This window comes from Capra hircus, chromosome 15 (genome assembly GCF_001704415.2).
Source record: "Capra hircus breed San Clemente chromosome 15, ASM170441v1, whole genome shotgun sequence".
NCBI classification, from domain to species: Eukaryota; Metazoa; Chordata; class Mammalia; order Artiodactyla; family Bovidae; genus Capra; species Capra hircus.
In genome coordinates, this window is record NC_030822.1 from 1,110,065 (window position 1) to 1,128,165 (window position 18,101).

The 18,101-nt window shown below is 53.1% G+C and overlaps 2 protein-coding genes across 4 annotated transcripts in view; one reads left to right on the forward strand and one right to left on the reverse strand.

The window, feature by feature from the left end:
- Positions 1,251-5,430, forward strand: LOC102177263 (macrophage-expressed gene 1 protein). Its single transcript, XM_018059024.1, has one exon. It carries the CDS (start codon positions 1,396-1,398, stop codon positions 3,547-3,549), a length of 2,154 nt encoding a protein of 717 aa, XP_017914513.1. The 5' UTR covers positions 1,251-1,395; the 3' UTR covers positions 3,550-5,430.
- Positions 6,170-18,101, reverse strand: part of DTX4 (deltex E3 ubiquitin ligase 4) — a 41,537-nt gene continuing 29,605 nt past the window's right edge. For all 3 annotated transcript variants that reach the window (XM_018059025.1, XM_018059026.1, XM_018059027.1), the window contains exons 8-9: positions 15,330-15,419; positions 6,170-9,692 (exon numbers count right to left, since the gene is read on the reverse strand). In XM_018059025.1, coding sequence (XP_017914514.1) covers positions 9,459-9,692; positions 15,330-15,419 — 324 coding nt within the window. In that variant the 3' untranslated portion in view covers positions 6,170-9,458. The remainder of the gene's footprint in view (positions 9,693-15,329; positions 15,420-18,101) is intronic.

The following is an 18,101-nucleotide window of genomic DNA, read 5'->3' on the forward strand; positions in this document are numbered from 1 at the left end:
CTGTGAATTTGACTGTTCTAGGTCCCTCGCATCAGTGAAATCAAGCAGCATTTGTCTTCATCTGGTGTATATTGGGGCACATTTCTAAGGCTGGCTGGTGTCTGTCCTGCAGGCGGCCTGCAAGTATCTTCCCTTGTTCCCTGCGCTCTTCAGCTGGTTCCCTAGCGATCTACCTGACGCACGCACGTGTGAGTCCCAGATGCCCCGTTCACCCCACCCCATTTTCCCTCTTCGGTGCCCGTGCATTTGTTCGCTATGTCTGTTCTCTAAGCAAACAGGTCCATCTGTATCATTTTTTCTAGATTGCATCAAGGTTTTAATAGCAGCTAGTGACGCTCCGCCTGTAAAGCTAGGCAACTGGCCTCATTATTTCTGAAAACACCTGTCAGCTGCATCAGTGACAATCCTGTGGTGATTCAGTTCCTTGAAATTGCCTTTCCTGAATGCAGACAGGAGGCCTGTGAATTGAAACATGGCTTTTGCAGCCTCAGTCCTGCGTCTGGTTCACAGTGTAAGGGTGCAGTTGGGAGCCATCAGGGTGACATAAGGGTGCAATTGGGAGTTTCCATTAACTCCTCTGGATTCCCCAGCTTCCACTCAGTGTGCTAGTTGTCTCAAAGAACCAACAGAACTGGGCTCCAATCAAGCCTGGTTTTAGGTCAATGGGCCTGAAAAGACTGCTTTAAATGAAGAGGTTTAATAGACTTAGCATTAGTACACAAATGCAACTTCATGAAGTTATCTTCTCCTCATGACACAACAAATGAATTGCTGCTTTAAAAACCAGAGTGGTGAAAACCGGAGTGGTGAAGACCACATTCGTTTTTACACATCTGTCTAAGTTACATGCACTTAACCATGGAATGAAAAAATTAAAGTCATAAGAGCAGGTACCAAGTTATTGCCAACTATACACAGAGGAAAAGGACAGTGATCGTGAAGTCCCAGCAGAGAGTCGTTAGGGGAAAGCAGAACCATCAAGAGAGTGAACAAAAAGTGAAACGAAAGCTTTCTTTCAAAGCTGGAACGCTCTCATGGGGGTAACAGTAAGGTGTGTGGTTGTATTTTTTCTGAGTGCCCACTGCTGTGCAGAGTAACCAGCTGGGTGCTGGAGGAGGTCGGGGGGCAGCTGACTGTTAAGGATACAGGGCTGTGTTTTCACAATTGTGTGGCTGTGCCACACAATTTTTTCAAAGTCCTGATGGACCTTAGTGTTTGAATCGACTCTCATTTCCCCGTTTCGAGATTAGACTAGCCCAAAGAGGAACTGGTGGCTTTAGGAGGACTGCTGAACTTTGTGTTTCAGCAACAGCTTTCTTTCCCATCAGTTCAGTCTGCCCCAAGCCCGCTGGCCGCAGCTTAGGACTGGTGGGTCAGGCCAGGGCTGTCTGAGCCATGAACAGCTTCGGGGGTGCCCTTCTAATCTGGGCGGTGGCAACATGGGCTAAAACGGACACATCTTGGGGGGCGACCGATGAGGCTGGGTTTCAAAATTGCAAGAATGCTTTAAAAGTGCCTGTTCTGCCTGTCTTGCCCGGAGGCGGCTGGGATAACCTGCGGAATGTGGACATGGGACGGGTGATGGAGTTGGCTTACAGACACTGCAGGACCACGGAAGACGGGCAGTACATCATCCCGGACGAGATCTTCACCATTCCCCAGAGGCAGAGCAACCTGGAGATGAACTCCAAAATCCTGGAGTCCTGGGTGAACTACCAGAGCAGCACCTCCAACTCCATCAACATGGAGCTCTCTCTTTTTTCCAAAGTCAACGGCAAGTTCTCCCTTGAGTTCCAGAGGATAAAGACCCTTCAGGTGAAGGACCGAGCTGTAACCACCCAGGTTCAGGTGAGAAACCTGGCCTACACAGTCAAAATCAACCCAGATGCAGAGCTAAGCTGGGGGTTTAAGAAGGCGCTCATGGACATCTCGGAGCAACTGGAGAACAACCAGACCCGGATGGCCACCTACTTGGCAGAACTCCTGGTCCTCAACTACGGCACCCATGTCATCAGCAGCGTGGACGCCGGGGCCGCGCTCATTCAGGAGGACCACATCAGGTCGTCCTTCCTGCAGGACAGCCAGAGCAGCCGCACCGCCGTGACCACGTCCGCTGGGATCACCTTCCTGAACATCGTGAACTTCAAATTCGAGGAGAACTACACCTTGCAGAATGCCTTCACCAGGAGCTACCTCTCCAACCGAACCAACTCCAGAGTTCAGAGCATCGGGGGACTTCCATTTTACCCGGGCATCACCCTCCAGGCCTGGCAGCAGGGCGTCACCGGCCACCTGGTGGCTATGGACCGAGCTGGCCTGCCTCTGCATTTCTTCATCAACCCCGAACGCCTGCCTGACCTGCCGGGGCCCTTGGTGAGAAAGCTGTCCAAGACGGTGGAGGCGGCCGTGCGCAGGTATTATGCGGTCAACACCTACCCTGGCTGCACGGATCTCAGCTCGCCCAACTTCAACTTCCAAGCCAACACTGACGATGGTTCTTGCGAGGGGAAGATGACCAATTTCTCCTTTGGGGGAGTTTACCAGGAATGCACCCAGTTCTTGGGGAATGAGGTTGTCCAACTCTGCCAGAACCTGGAGCAGAAGAATCCGCTGACTGGCAGCATGTCCTGCCCCTCTGGTTACTCCCCAGTCCAGCTGCTCGCCCAGACCCACGAGGAGGGGTACAACCACCTGGAGTGCTCACGCAAGTGTACCCTCTACATCTTCTGCAAGACCGTGTGTGAAGACGTGTTTCGAGTAGCCAGGGCTGAATTCAGGGCTTTTTGGTGTGCAGCCAGGGGCCAAGTATCTGAAAACTCGGGGCTCCTTTTTGGCGGGCTCTTCAGTGGTAAGAGCATAAATCCTCTGACTAATGCCCAGTCGTGCCCAGCCGGCTATTTTCAACTGAGACTTTTTGAAAACCTTAAGGTATGTGCCTCTCAGGACTATGAGTTGGGATATAGATTTTCTGTCCCCTTTGGTGGGTTCTTTAGCTGTGTGGTGGGGAACCCCTTGGTGGATTCTGCTGCATCCAAAGATATGGGGGCACCTTCTCTAAAAAAGTGTCCAGGGGGCTTCAGCCAACACCTAGCCCTCATCAGCGATGGGTGCCAAGTGTCTTACTGTGTCAAAGCTGGGCTTTTTACGGGAGGGTCTCTGCCTGCTGTCAGGCTCCCTCCTTACACCCGACCACCCCTCATGAGTCAGGCGGCCACCAACACTGTCCTGGTGACTAACCCCGAGACGGCCAGCTCCTGGATTAAAGACCCCCAGACCCACCAGTGGAGACTGGGGGAGCCCCTGGAACTTCGCAGGGCCATGAGAGTTATCCATGGAGACAGCGAGGGTCTGTCTGGAGGAGCAGCCGCGGGGCTCACCCTGGGGGTGACCATCGCCCTGGCAGGGGTCATCTCCCTGGCCATCTATGGCGCCCGGAAGTCCAGGAAAAGGGGATACCAGGCCCTCCAGGATGAGAAGCAGAGTCTGGCTGCAGGCGCTGCCGTGAATGGAGATGCCCTTGACCAAGAGCAGGCACAGAGCCCTGCTTAGACTCTCCCAGGACACCGCTTCCCTCCTCCCCGGTCAGACCTTCAAGCATGGCTTTCATCTCTTTCTCTCTCCACTCTGCCCTTTAAGTACTGCTGGGTCAAGTGCGACAGAAGGCCTTGTGGGACTGTGGCTTTCTAGGTCTCTGGGCCAGGAAGTAAACAGAGCCACATGGACAATGTTGGGAGACGGGTTGGAGGGCAGTTGTGACTTTTTAAGCAAAAGTCATCCTAAAACTTGAGGGGGTCGTCTCTTCTCAGTGTGTGCCATTTTCTTCACCTGAAAGCTTATGTATAAGAAGGACAAGGGAGAATGTTCATATTTGGATTTGAAGATGTATTTAATGTGAGGTCTGCCATGGTTTCCAATTCATGAGCTCTAAAGATGTCTTTAAATGTTACCCTCCCACTATTTTGTGTTTTTTGAAAGCTGTCTGGATTTCACACTCCCAGAAAAGCCCCTGGAAGACACAGGAGGTCCTGCCTGGCTATCGCATTCCATTTTTGAGGTACTGATGACTGTGTCATCTCCTCTGGACCATCTCAGCATCCTCTGAATCAGGAGATGGTGTCTAGACCAAGACCACTCTTTTCAAGCTCCCCACAATTAAGACTTACTGCGACCAGGCCACTCTTGGACTTCAGACTAGTGTCGTAAAGCCCTCAGAGAATACTTTAACATTTAAACTTCTCTTAGGAGGTCAAGGGAGAAGGGGTGGTTTGGAGACCAGCAGTGAGTGAAGAAAGGGTGAAAGCTAGAAAAGATTCTGGTGCTCTTGGGGAACTGGAATTCTTACCCACAACCAGCTGCCTGGCTTCGTCCTCTCAGTTTATGCTAAGTGGGGCAAAGAAAAGAGCTGCAGGTTTGGCTAGATCAAGCATGACTCTCTCATGTTACCCAGGTACCATCCCTCCCTCATCCATAGATGACCATCCCCCTTTCTATTCTCCCATCACGTGCACACACCCACATCAATGCACACGTACACACACCCCACATTCCAAAATTTTTCTGGGGGTAGAAGACAAGAAAGATGCAAGAAATCAAAGTGAAGCTACACCTAATTATCACTTCATCCCCCAAATCTGAACAAGATAGAAAAAACCCAATTGTGTACCCCATTCTTTTCTTTTCTCCAGCAGAAAGGAGGTTGACATGATCAAATAAGTGTTCTTAAATGAAACGAAAAAAGACACCCAGCATCATTTGTGGCGCGTTTATTTCAGTCCCACACTGGCTCCCCTGGGACACCTCACGAAATGCATGATTGTCACCTGACATTTGATGCTTTGCCTAATTTTAAGAATGGTCTCGCCTAATTGTAATTATTTGGGTGACTCCATTAATAATCTGCACCATATTTTTAAAGCTATATATTTCTTCACCAAATCGAATGTCATGGGTGAGTTATCCTCTATGAAGGATAATTTGTCCTGTCCTCATTTAACACCTGCAGTCACAAGTTTGGCTTCTACCAGGTCCTTTTTCTGGGAGCTTGAACTGTCCCAGATCGTGGGAAGACAAGAGGGAAGTCATACAGTCACTCCCACTACGATACAGAGGCATGACTCACAGAACTGGAGCTGAGCTCTCAGCCAGACAGAGATTTCTACAACTTCTGTACTAAACCTCTGCTTCTTAAGCATTAAAATGCCTTCCCTTACCTCTGGGGGTTTTGTGGGTATGTTTCAGCCAAGCTGACCACTTTCCTGCTGATACTGACTTGCCTGTGAGTTCTTGAAGATTACTGAGTGGGATAAACAAAGTATACCTTTAACCTCTGAGACTTTTAATGTACTAACAGCCCACTGAAATGAAAAGTTCTTCACCAACTTATACTTCTAACAACGTTGCACATAAATATGTATTAAAATGTGTACTTGAGGAATGTGTTCTCTATTCATCCACAGGAAATCAGAATGAGACAGCCTGAGGTTTGCATTCATCAAGTCCCTTTACAAAATCCAAAGCCTGATGGGGTTGCATACCTTCTGCTCTCTGAGTCCTGCTTTCTTGACTGGCTAGCTCAGGTTGGAGTCTGTGGAAACACTGACCCAGACTTCCAGGAAAACCACACTCCACAGGGTGTCAGAAACAAGGACACATTGGGGTGACAAAAGCCCCTTTGCAATTGCATTTTATCTTTGTGTTCTCATTCGAATTGGGATTTGAAAAACTGGAGGAGGAATGGCCACCCACTCCAGTATTCTTGCCTGTGAAATCTCATGGACAGAGGAGCCTGGTGGGCGACAGTCCCTGGGGTCGAAGAGTTGGACACCACTTAGCAATTGAGCACATCTGAAAAACACAGCCTGTAAGCTACTGAAACATACCCGATATTGTGGCCAAGTGAAGGGAACTTTAAGAAGCAAACACTCATGGTTTTTAAGAGGGTCTTTCCCCTACCGGTTCACTTGTTTCCCCTGCCAGGTCATCTGTTTCTTTGGAGGAACAAGAAGTCAAAGTAGGTTACTTGGTCAAATGTGTGGGTAAAGAAGACGTAAAGAAGAGTAGGAAAAGGGACTCTCCCGTTCAGCGGAAGCGCTTGCGGTTGCTCACGGACTGGGGGAGTTTCCCCAAGTCCTCACCGGTAGGCGATGGACGGACAGCAGGCTGAGGACAGTTCGCGGTTGTTGTTTGCCGTTTATTGTTCCACACGTAAACCTCATGAGCACCAGGTGGCGATGTCCACTCACAGAGCAACACCAAGGACTTCAGAACACACCAGTTAGTGATTTACAACAGGACAGTCACCCGCTCTCCCCCAGAACCACCCCCCACCCCGCCCCGCCGCCCCCCATCAATGCCAGGGACCACAGACCAGGAAAAGAGGACAGGGCCCTCCCTTGTACCACACAGGACCTCCCCCTCAACCATCTCATGCCCACAACACCAGGACGAGCATTGGACCAGGCGTGAAACCACAGAGAAGTCCAGGCTTCCCAAAAGGGGGATGAAAACAAAGGCAACTACTTACACACACACACACACACACACACACACACACACACGATCCGCCTTTCACACACACACACACACACGATCCACCTTTCACACACACACACACACACACAATCCACCTTTCAAGGGATGAGCACTAACAGGGTTTGTCTCCAGTCCCACGTGTCCTCCCCGGAGACTCAGGAGGGGAGAAATGAGGCTGCTGGTGCTGAGAGGATGAAAGGGCGGGCGTGGGATTCCCTGCATGGGGCAGGGAACACAGCAGGGCTTCCAGCGGGAGGACTTCCTGCGTCCAAGTGATGGATGCACAGGACCTCTGCCGGCGGGGGTTCTCGCCCAACCCAGGGCTGTACCTTTTCAGGTTGGCATGAGAGAGAGGGCAGAGGCATGCCCCTCCCACCCCCTTTGCCTGGCAGTGTTAGAAGGGACATGAACAGTTCCTTCTGCCCAAAAGTCCCACTAGGAGAGCAGCAGATGAGGGAGCCCCTACGAGCATCTTGGGAAGAGACACAGGCCATCAGTACTCTCAGCATCCTGAGAGGGGCTGGAAGGTGTGAAGACGACTCTCAAAGAGGTACCGCCTGCCTGCCTTTCCCCTGCAGCCTCTTCTCTCTGCCCTGGGCCCGGCTCCTCCTCCACCCGCACCTTCTTCTGCCCGACCCAGGGAAATGAGTCTCTCCGCACGGCCCTCTGCCAGTTATCACCCTCCCTTCTTTCACCACCTCTCGCCACACCGCTCTGTCTACCTGCCAGCTCCGGGTCTGTTTTCTCGTTCCTGTGGGTGAGGAGCCCGGAGGATCCTGGACAAGGATGCTGAAGGAGGGTGGGGGTGTAGCCGGGCTTATGATGAGGCCTGTCTCCGGCACAGGGTGGTCCGGCAACGGGCATGGGCTGACGTCAAACGCTAAGTGAGGGAGAGAGCCCTTCTCCCGTTGAGTTCGGATGTTTCCTTCCTGGCTGCGGCAGGAAACTGCCCCGTGGTGCGGTGGGCTGGGGGCCAGTCTCCTGGTCTGCTGGTGAGATAAAGGACTGATGGGTGAGGCTGGAAGGCCTCCTGCCAGAGTGCCCTTCGCTGGAGCTAACTAATACCCCCAAAGCAACTTGGCAACTAACACTTTCACGTCTTCTGCCACGTGGAAGAGGAGGACAAGCTCAGCACCAGTGCCTCCCCTCCTCAGAATGTCTGCAGGCCTGAGAGCAGGACACTCAGAGCCGACCCTTGGAAAAGCTTGGCTGTCACTTCTTACTTCAGTACCGCGTCTGAAGGCTTTTCCATTTCCATTTTTCCAGCATCGAAAACCTTCCAAATACTATGAAATATATGTGCATATATATATATACACATATATATATATGTCAGACCCCCAGACACGAGGTATATAAATTCGAATTGGGATCCAGAGCAACTTCCCCCAAACACGGAGTTCAGAGAATCCACTTTCAAAGGGGGCAGAATTGGGGTTCCCTTCTTCACCCCCCGTCTCTCCTCCCTGACCCCCAACTGTCTCCTTCATGGGAGCCGAAGGGAATGTGGGGGACAGGCAGGGTCTTGGGCCACAACCCTGACACAGGTTGGACTGGACAAGGTGGTCCCAACCCTGCTGGGAAAGGGCTAGAGGCTCCCTCATGTGCTGGGCCAGCCTGTCATTGCAGAGGAAGATGAGGGTCCCCGCACACCTCCAGGCTCATTAGACAACGTACATGGAGACCCGCTGAGGTCCTCGTGGACCAGCTCAGATCCCACCTTGCGAGAGGCACACAAAGGGGCCCGGCCACCCCGCCCCCCCTCCTCCCCCCGCCCCTCCCCCGCCCCCAAGCACAGCCCTGTCTCCGTCTGGGTTCATGTTGACTAGGGGACGGGTGTCAGACAGTGAGGCACATCGACGAACGGCTGCCTGGCTGTTGCAGTCCCATCAGAACTGGGGTCTGACAGTTTGCAGAACCAGAGTGTGAGATCACGATGGGACCCTCTGCCAACCTGGCCCAGCGGCAGAGCCTGGCCCCGCGCGGTGCACTCGCGCATGCGCGCGCGCACACGCACACACACACGCGCGCACACACACACACACACACACACGTCCACGGATGGCACGGAGCCCAGCCTGGGCTCCGCTCACAGTGACTGGATGAATCACGGAATCTTTGAGCTGGTCTGGGATGAGTTGGAAGAGTTGGGCTCCTCTCCCTGAGGACTAATTCAGATGCTAAGTGGGACGCAGGCTCTGGTCTGATCAGAGAGGGGCGGGAGACATCGCGCCCCAGAGAGGAATCCCAGAGTCCCTCCGTCTGCATAAGAGAATCGGGTGCCTCTTTGGACAGGGCAGAGGGGTGAGCGGGAGGCGGGAGCAGCCAGGACCGCGATGGGAGCTGAGATGCTCCCGGAGGCCCTCGCTGCCCTCGCCCCCTCTAGGTGAGAAGCACTTCCTCACTGTACATCGAGGCATTGGTTGCCGATGCCGCAGCGGTTCACTCCTCTGCCCCTCAGTCTTGCACAGTGAGAGCGCCGCACCTCCAGGGGATGAGAGAAAAGTAGAAACTCCGCTCTCCAAGCAGAGTGGAAGCAGCGAGAAGCCGGCCAAGGCGGGCGCCCCTGGCTTCACAAGGCCAGGGAAGAGGTGCCCGTCCCCCACGTGCGCTGACAGTGCCCCCTGCTGGGGGCTGGGGGTGGTGTGAGGGGAGGAGTCCCTGCCTGCCCAGCACCGACGCTCCACGGAACAGACGAGGGCGGCCCTCACCCCGTCCCGCGGCCCCTGCGCGTTGGATGAGGTTTGTGAATGACATCCCCTTATTCACTCTGGCTCCCCGCTGTGGCCGGAAGGATGCGAGATGGAGAGGGCACAAGGGGCTCGGGAGGGCACGGCCCCAACTTCCACCCTGACTCTCCCTCCTTCCTGCCCTGCGGTTCCTACACCCCTGCCACCCCGAAGCCCCATCCACCCCCCTCCCCCAGCTCAGTCCTTCTCCTGGGCAGCGCTGTCCTCGGAAATGCCCTGGGCAGCCAGCTCGGCCAGCACGTTATCCAGGTAGTTGGCATCTGGGTAGCCGTGGCCAGTGAGGTTAGAGCCAAACTCTGTCTTGTGATGGACTTCATTCCAGATGACGGTGTCTGACTCGCCCGTGGTGCTGGACGTCCCGATGGCGAAGATAAGGCGGCGGTCCCAGGCCACGAGAAGCAGCTTCAGGACCTGAGAGAAAACAGGGGAGATCAGTGGCGGACAGGCTGTGCTGGTCAAAGGCCATCCGCAGGGAGAACGCCTCCCCTGCCCTGGGGTCCCAGCCCTGCCTGCACGACAGTGCTCCAAGAGGCACAGGGAATGGGCAGGAGCTGGGAAGTGGGCTCAAGGACCTGGCTCCCCTGCCCTGGGGTCCCAGCCCTGCCCACACCACGTGCTCCAAGAAGCACAGGGAATGGGCAGGAGCTGGGAAGTGGACTCAAGGACCTGGCAAGTTCAGTCTTGACTCTGTCACGGACAAACTGTGTGGCCTTGGGCAAGTTACATGACCTCTCTGAGCTTCCAGTGGTACCGCTTACCCTCAAAGGTTGTGAGCGTCTTAGGGGGCCCCACATGCAGAGTGCTTTCACAGCAGTGCCTGGTATATCCACTCAACTAATGTTAGGGCCCAGCATCGCGCATGCTAAGTCGCTTCAGTTGCGTCCAGCTCTTTGTGATCCCATGGACGGTAGGCCACCAGACTCCTCTGTCCATGGGATTCTCCAGGCAAGAATACTGGAGTGGGCTGCCATTTCATGCTCCAGGGGGGCTTCCCGACCAGGGGTCGGACTCACATCTCTCACATCTCCTGCACCAGGTAGGTTCTTGACTGCGAGCACCACCTGGGAACCAGCATCACAGCTGCATTTTAAAAGCTGGGGTCTAGGAATCTGAGGCTCTAAGGAGCAATCTGAGATCTTCTGAGCCGCGCCCACCGCCCCCAGCACCGGCGTGTGGCATTGACTGACTCGCAGCTGACGCTGTGCAGCGCTTCTCCAGGACATGGTAGACATGTCTGACCTCCTCCAGGCCATTTCAGTTATTTTTCGTCTGGTCCTCATATCCACCTGTGGCTGTGAGGCTCAGATGGGAAATCTAGCCCCAGGTCTGGCAGGTGCTGTCATCACCTCTGAGTCATAGGTGAGGCTCAGAGAGGCGTGAGGACGTGCGGAATGTCTCAGTTCAGCTACACGGAAAACAGCCTTGGTTGAGGAGGACGAATGCCTGACACCCTGACCAGTGTGAGGAAGGCACCTGATAAAAATGCATTGGGTTCAAAACTGAACGGCTGTAAACAGGGTGTGAACTGGAGGTGAGGAAACTTCATGGTGATCCGATTGGCAGGGGCTTCCTAGTGGCTCCGAGGTAAAGAATCCGCCTGCCAGTGTAGGTGATGTGGGTTTGATTCCTGAGCTGGGAAGATCCCACAGGCCTCAGAGCTCATGAGCCACGACAATTCAGAGCTGCAACTGCTGAGACCTTGTGCCCCAACGACTGCAGTGACGGAGGCTCCTGCACCCCAGCGCCCATGCTCTGCAACAAGAGAAGGCACTGCAGCTGGAGGAAAGTCTGTGTGGCGAAGAGCCAGCTTGAAGACCCAGAACAGTAAAAAAAAAAGAAAAGAAAAAGAAAAGGCTGGAAGATGCTGAAGCTAAGAGCCACCGCTTCCCGGCCGCTTACTGGCCGAGTGCCAGGCTCTGGTCACCTAATGGTCCTAAGCCAGGCTCTGGGTCACCTGATGGTCCTAACAGCTGGCTACGACAGGTACTCACTGTCCCTTCTCCGCAGAAGAAGAGAACAGATGTGTCTGGGTCATGCAGCTCAAAAGTGCTAGAGCGGGCCCGGACTCAGGACTGCCTGCCTTTACACTCTGGTCTCGGGCATGACTCTGCTGACCCGCAGGTGGGCGTCAGGATAGATTTCACGGAGGGGATGCTTTTGAGCTGAGTCGCAGAGAGCGGGGAGGATTTGAGGTGTATTGATAGAGAAGAATGTTCAGGCGCAGGAAAGACATACGGTCCAAGGCGTAGGTCACTGTTGCCAGCACACCGGGCATTTCACAAAATGCTTATTGTTATTGCTGGTTAGTTGTTAACCTGCATCCGGCTCTTCGGTGACCCCATGGACTGCAGCCCGGCCTGGCTCCTCTGTCCATGGAATTTCCCAAGCAAGAACACTGGAGTAGATTGCCATTTCCTTTTCCAGGGAATCGTCCCAACCCAGGGATCAAACCCACATCTCCTGCCTTGGCCGGTGGGTTCTTTACCACTAAGCCACCAAGGGAGCCTTTCACGAATGCCGTATGTGCTAGCGGCCCAGCTGTGTGCTACTCAGCGACTCCTTGGACTGTAGCCACCAGGCTTCTCTGCCCATGGGATCCTCCAGGCAAGGATACTGGAGTGGGTTGCCGTTTCCTCCTCCAGGGGACCTTTCTGACCCAGGGATTGAACCCAGGTCTCCTGCACTGCAGGCAGATTTTTCACAAATGCGAAGAAACTCTTCACAAAAAAGAATTCTTCATTTAACTCTTACAACATCCTGCCCACAGAGCTAGAAATAATCCCACTCTTTCAGAGATTAGGAGACTGACACTTAAATCAACCTCATGTCCATTTCCCACATGCGCTAAACGGCAGGACTAGGATCCGAAGCCAGGCTGGTCTGGCTTCAAAGCTTACACTCTATCACCTCGCTCTGCAAAGGAACCCAGGGTGAGGGTCTGAGAACAGCAAGCACGGGGGGTTAAAGGCGAGGAGCTGGTGGGAAGGGAAGATTCAGATCCAAACTGTGGGAGGTCCTGTCTACTGAACTGAGAAAGCCGTCCTTGTAAGGAAAGCCATCCTAGCAGCTTCGCGTTGTTTTCTCCCACTTTATTTCTGTTAAATGAAGGACACTGACGTGAGAAACTGTGTTTTAGAATCACTATTCTGGTGACAGATAACTAGTGTGGAGGATTAGGAAAGGATTCAAGTGGTTCGGAGGGCAGTGCAGGGAGGAGTGTGTGTCTCAGGGCTATGTTCACGCGCCCAACGTGGTTCCAGGGATACAGAGCACAGTAAGTCCCCGAGATATGAGTGAGTTCTGTTCCGATAGCGCATCCGTAAGTCCAATGCGTTTGTAAGTCCAACCCTGCTAACACAAATAGCTATACAGTACTATACCATAATGTTAGCGTATAATACTTTTCACACAAATATTACATAAAAAACAAACGAAAAATAAGGAAAACATTTTTAATCTTACAGTACAGTACCTTGGATGTGAGAGTTGGACTATAAAGAAAGCTGAGTGCCAAAGAATTGATGCTTTTGAACTGTGGTGTTGGGGAAGACTCTTGAGAGTCCCTTGGACAGCAAAGAGATCTAACCAGTCCATCCTAAAGGAAATCAGCCCTGAGTGTTCATTGGAAGGACTGATGTTGAAGCTGAAACTCCAATACTCCAGCTACCTGATGTGAAGAACTGACTCATTGGAAAAGACTCTGATGCTTCGAAAGACTGAAGGTAGGAGAAGGGGATGACAGAGGATGAGATGGTTGGATGGCATCATCGACTCAATGGACATGAGTTTGAGTAAACTCTGGGCGTTGGTGATGGACAGGGAGGCCTGGCGTGCTATGGTCCATGGGGTCGCAAAGAGTTGGACCCAACTGAGCAACTGAACAGAACTGACAGCACCCTGAAAAGCATAGTACAACAGCTGGCACACAGAGGCCGGCATCGAGTGGACAGGCAAGAAGAGTCCCTGATTAGAGGAGGGAGAGGACGTGGGAGGTGGTGGAGCTGAGGGACCATCAGCAACAGGAGACGGGGGGCGAGCTACAACGTCACTCATGCCTGATGCTGGTGGAACCCACACTCGCATCCTGGAAAGTTCACAACTTGAAGGTTCCCATGTAGGGGACTTAGTGTATGTCATTAACACAAAGAAGGAGATCTGGCGGAGAAACAGCTCTTGGCAAGGTGATTCACATTTTAACCACAGGACTTGATGGTGGCTGCAGGTCTCGGGTGTAGAGACTTGCTGGCTCTGGGCAAACAGGTACCAGGACTGCCCCTGATGACTAATCTGGGGACACTGCACTGGGTACCTCCTCAGGATGATGTGGTTGACTCTCTTGTTGTCCCAGACTCTCCGCTTCTCCAGCTGTGAGTCACTGTAGGCCCGCTTTTTGCTGAGGAGCCTCCTGGTAAGCAGGACACCAGCTCCTGGTCTGGCTTGCTCATGACTTGCGGGAGCCTATGAGAGGCACGGGGCTTCCCTGGTGGTGCAGATGGTAAAGAATCTGCTTCCCAATGCAGAAGATGTGGGTTCAATCCCTGGGTTGGGAAGATCCTCTGGAGGAGGAAATGGCAACCCACTCCAGTATTCTTGCCTGGGAAATTCCATGGACAGAGGAGACTGGCAGGCTATAGTCCACGGGGTCACAACTTAGAGTCGGACACAACTTAGCATCTGCACAGCATGAGCAGAAGTGACAAGCTTCAGGGGGAAGCTTTGATGGGATTGTAGAATCCACTCGGATTCTCTCTTGGTCCTCTGCCCCATTCCATGGGGAGGGAATGGACCTGGGAAGCCAATCTCTTTCCCCCTGAATTTTAGAACCAGATCCTTGAAAGCTGACCCACAGCAGCCACTGAGCCATAGTCAGTAACACGCAAACTGTATGAGAAATAAACGCTAGCTGGAGGAAGCCACCGAGATTTCGAGGCTGTTTGTTACGTGCCATGACCTCGAGAGCTAACCAAGACGCACCTCTTGGCCAATAAATCAATAGTTCTTTTCGCTTTTGAGATCAGGAAAGGTTTTTAAAAACCTAGCGATTTTTCTGGGCTTATCCGCAGAAAAAATGAACATGAAGTTGTAATTCTAACTTTCAAGTTCATAGAACCACTGAAGCCTCCCCCGGAATCACTAGGAATCCAGAAACCCAGAGACTTTTCCCTCTGCTCTTTTGGGGAAAGTCAAAGTATTCACTGACTGAGTCCCTGGTGGCTCAGTGGTAAAGAATCTGCCTGGCAATGCCAGCAACTTGGGTTCGATCCCTGGGTCGAGAAGATCCCCCGGAGAAGGAAATGGCAACCCACTCCAGTATTCTTGCCTGGGAAATCCCACGGACAGAGGAGGCTGGTGGGCTGTAGTCCACGGGGTCACAAAGAGTCAGCCATGACTTAGCAACTAAATAACAACAAAAATCTTCATTACAGAAAACATTGAAGCGCCACAGATTAAGGTCCCTGCCCAGAGCGGTGCTTCCCAAGCACTCGGGTGCTGTCAGGCCCCTGAGATCCAGTTAAATGCAGTAGTTCTAAGGTCCTGTATTTACATCGAGCTCCCAGGTGTTGCTACTGCTGCTCTTCCCAGGACCTGCCAGTAAGCAGCAAAGCTCTAGAGAAGGAACCTAAAGTAGATGAATTACTGCCCGTAAAATCCAGGGGAGAGAAACGCCAGAAGTCCAGCCCCCGTCATCCTACAAAAGCGAAACTGTAATCACATCTCTTCACTCCTCTAGCTAACTCCACTACGACTTGGGACCTTTTTTTTTTTTTTTTTTTGGACCCAGACCATTTGTAAAGTCTTTATTGAATCTGTTACAATATTGCTCTGTTTTCATTTTCTGATTTGACTGCAAGGAGTCAGGGATCTTAGTTCCCCGACCAGGAGCCACACCTGCACCCTTGCATGAGAAGGCAGAGTTTTGATGCTGGACCATCAGGGAAGTCTCTCTACGGCACTTGATTACACAGGCATTTAAGAGCTGAGAGACCAGGCTCTGCTCAGCACCACTGGTAGCAGAGCTGGGGCTGGGACGCCGACACCTGTCCTCACCTTTCTCCCTTTCTCGCTGTCTGGGAGGTAACAATGTCGAGGGAAGCCACGGGCGCTGAAGCTTTTCCCAGGATTTGGGTGTTCCGGCCCCTGAAAGCAGCAAAAAGAGAGCAGAGAGCATGTTTTAAAGTTTTTCAGATAAGGGTTGTGATTGATCCGAATACTGATGGATCCAAATATTATCCATATAATAATAGCCATCGAGTCTAGACAGAGAACAGACCCAAGGAGCGATGGGGTGGTGGTTTAACACATAGTGGGGTCCTTGGACCCGGGTCAGGACTCAGAGCAGGGGCCTCCCAGCTGTGTGAGCCGGAGCTGCCATCGCTGAGGCTGTCGGTGTCCCAGGCCTCAAGGAGGGAAGACGTGCAATGCTCGCCTTGTAGGACACGAGGTTAGGCGAGCCTGGCGCACTCTCAGAGCCCAGGAGCTGTTTATATCGTCTTGGTCAGCATCGCCTCCGGGAGAACTGCAGCCCAGGGGTTAAATGACTTCTGGAACGTTAACGGCTTTGCCAGAACCTCAGCCCAGGTTTCCTGGCTTGCACTCTGGATTGTTTCACCGCTGAACTGCTCAGAATGACCCAAGTGCTTCCGAGCTCTGAGCCAAGAGCCGAGAGATCAGAATGACATGAATGGCTCTCGGGGATTTTCTCCTCGGTCCTCATGGGTGTCAGTCTGTTTCCTTATTGAACAATAAGTCTTGGCATCTGCATGACTAAAAATCTCCTAAGATCTCAACTGTTACCACCCAGCATCCCTGTGAAGCAAGCCGTCACAGGCCACCTGGTGGGAAAGAAACTGAAGCGGAGTTTAGCCAAAAGCCAGTGCTCCTAATCAGGGTTAGAACAACGTGCAGGCCTGTCTGAGAAGCTCATGAAAAATGAAGGATTTCCTCCCAGTGCCAATACACATATTTCTCCCTACACACACGGGCTTGCGTATCATTTCTGAGCAGCCCGGCCCCTCCTCAGAGGGCATGAAACCCTGTTTTAAAATCCCTTCTAGACGAAGCCAATAGAATATGGAAGATTCCACACCGCTCCTGGCACAAGCTGTCACACAGGAGACCAGCAACCATCTCCCGGCTGAACAAAGGAATGAGTGAGCAAATGGGTCGTAACCAAACTTCGAGAAAACACAGATTTCCCATTTTCCCTTAGGATACACGACAGCTCCAAAACAATTCAAAAATTATGTGATTAAAGCAAAAATGACTCCCATGGTTCAGACTGTCTGTGATTTTGCAAACTGAGCACCAGGAGTCCAGGGAGGCCTCAGGGAAGGAGAGATTACAGGGACCGGAGAGAGGCAGCAGTGTCTTCTGGGAGACGCAGGACCGGAAGCTTCTGAATGTGATGTTCATGTGAAAACACACTGACAACATTCCCGCAGCCAAGGCTGTTTCTGAGCCAGGCTGGATGACTGGTGGCCGATTCTGACCACAGCTCCGCTCCCCTCTCCTGCCCAGGACTTGTCTGTCGTGTGGCCAGTGCAGAATCCTGCCTCGCACCAGCTAAGCTCAGCAGTCACAACTTGCCCTGGGCCTCCTCACAGCTTCTCCCCCAGAGAATCATCTCCTGCAGGCAAGGCAGAGCTTACAGGTCCTCACTTCGCACAACAGCCCAAGCCCACGTGGCCCTTGGAGTCTCCAGGGATGGACGTGGCATGGAGGATATAGCCACTGACTCTCAGGGGAGGCCTGTGGACCGGCTGCCAGGATAGCGCCCTTCGACACAAGCCTGGGCTTTCCTGGGGGAGCCGTGGCGCCTACAGGGGCGGCAGGCGGGTGCCTCTGGACCCTTGTGCGGGCTCTCCACCCTCTGGTCCTGAAGCCTGGAAAAACACCGCATCCTCCCAAGTGGTTTCCCCACCCCAAACTCTGCCCCCTGCAGTCTGTCCTGCTTCCCACCAAGGCCACGGGCTATTTCTTGGGATTTCCATATTTCCATTCATTTCCCCATCAGCCCCCTCGGCAGCCCTAGAGTCACCCCTGAAGTCTCGTTTGTCCTCACATCCAACTGTGTTGCCCTGGTCCAGAGTCCTCCTGGGGTCACTGCCGGAAGCAGCGGTCCCCTAACTGGGTGGTGACGTCATCTCGACACTTTGGCCAGACTGGCTTTGCTAAAGCATCATCCCAACCATGTGACCTCCCATGATCCTAGCCACCCGCCCAACGACCTTCAAGGACCAGCCGTGCCCCCGGCCTGCCAAGCAGGGTCCGAGGTCCCCACCCCAGTGGTCAGGGCCTCCCCAGACCAGGTTGCTGTCTCCATCCCCTGCCTGCTCCCTCCTCCTCCCCATCACTCGGGCAACTCAACCCAAATTAAACTTCTTTACGGGCCTCCTATAGCCCTCCTGTCTCTCCTCCAAATCTCCGCTGTGCCCGCCAACTAAAACATGTTCTCCTTTATGGTCACCAGGGGGAAGCGATGGAGGGAAGGGCTAGTTAGGGAGTCCAGGATGGACCTCACACACTGCTGTATTTAATAGGGACAGCATGTGCAGCTCTGTGCAATGTTATGTGGTAGCCTGGACGGGAGGGGAGAATGGATACATGCACACGCACGGCTGAGTCCCTGCGCTGCTCACCTGCAACTATCACAGCACTGTTAATTGGCTGTATCCCGGTGTGGGCTTCCCTTGTGGCTCATCTGGTAAAGAGTCCACCTGCAATTCGGGAGACCTGGGTTCGATCCCTGGGTTGGGAAGATCCCCTGGAGAAGGGAAAGGCTACCTACTCCAGCATTCTGGCCTGGAGAACTCCATGGAT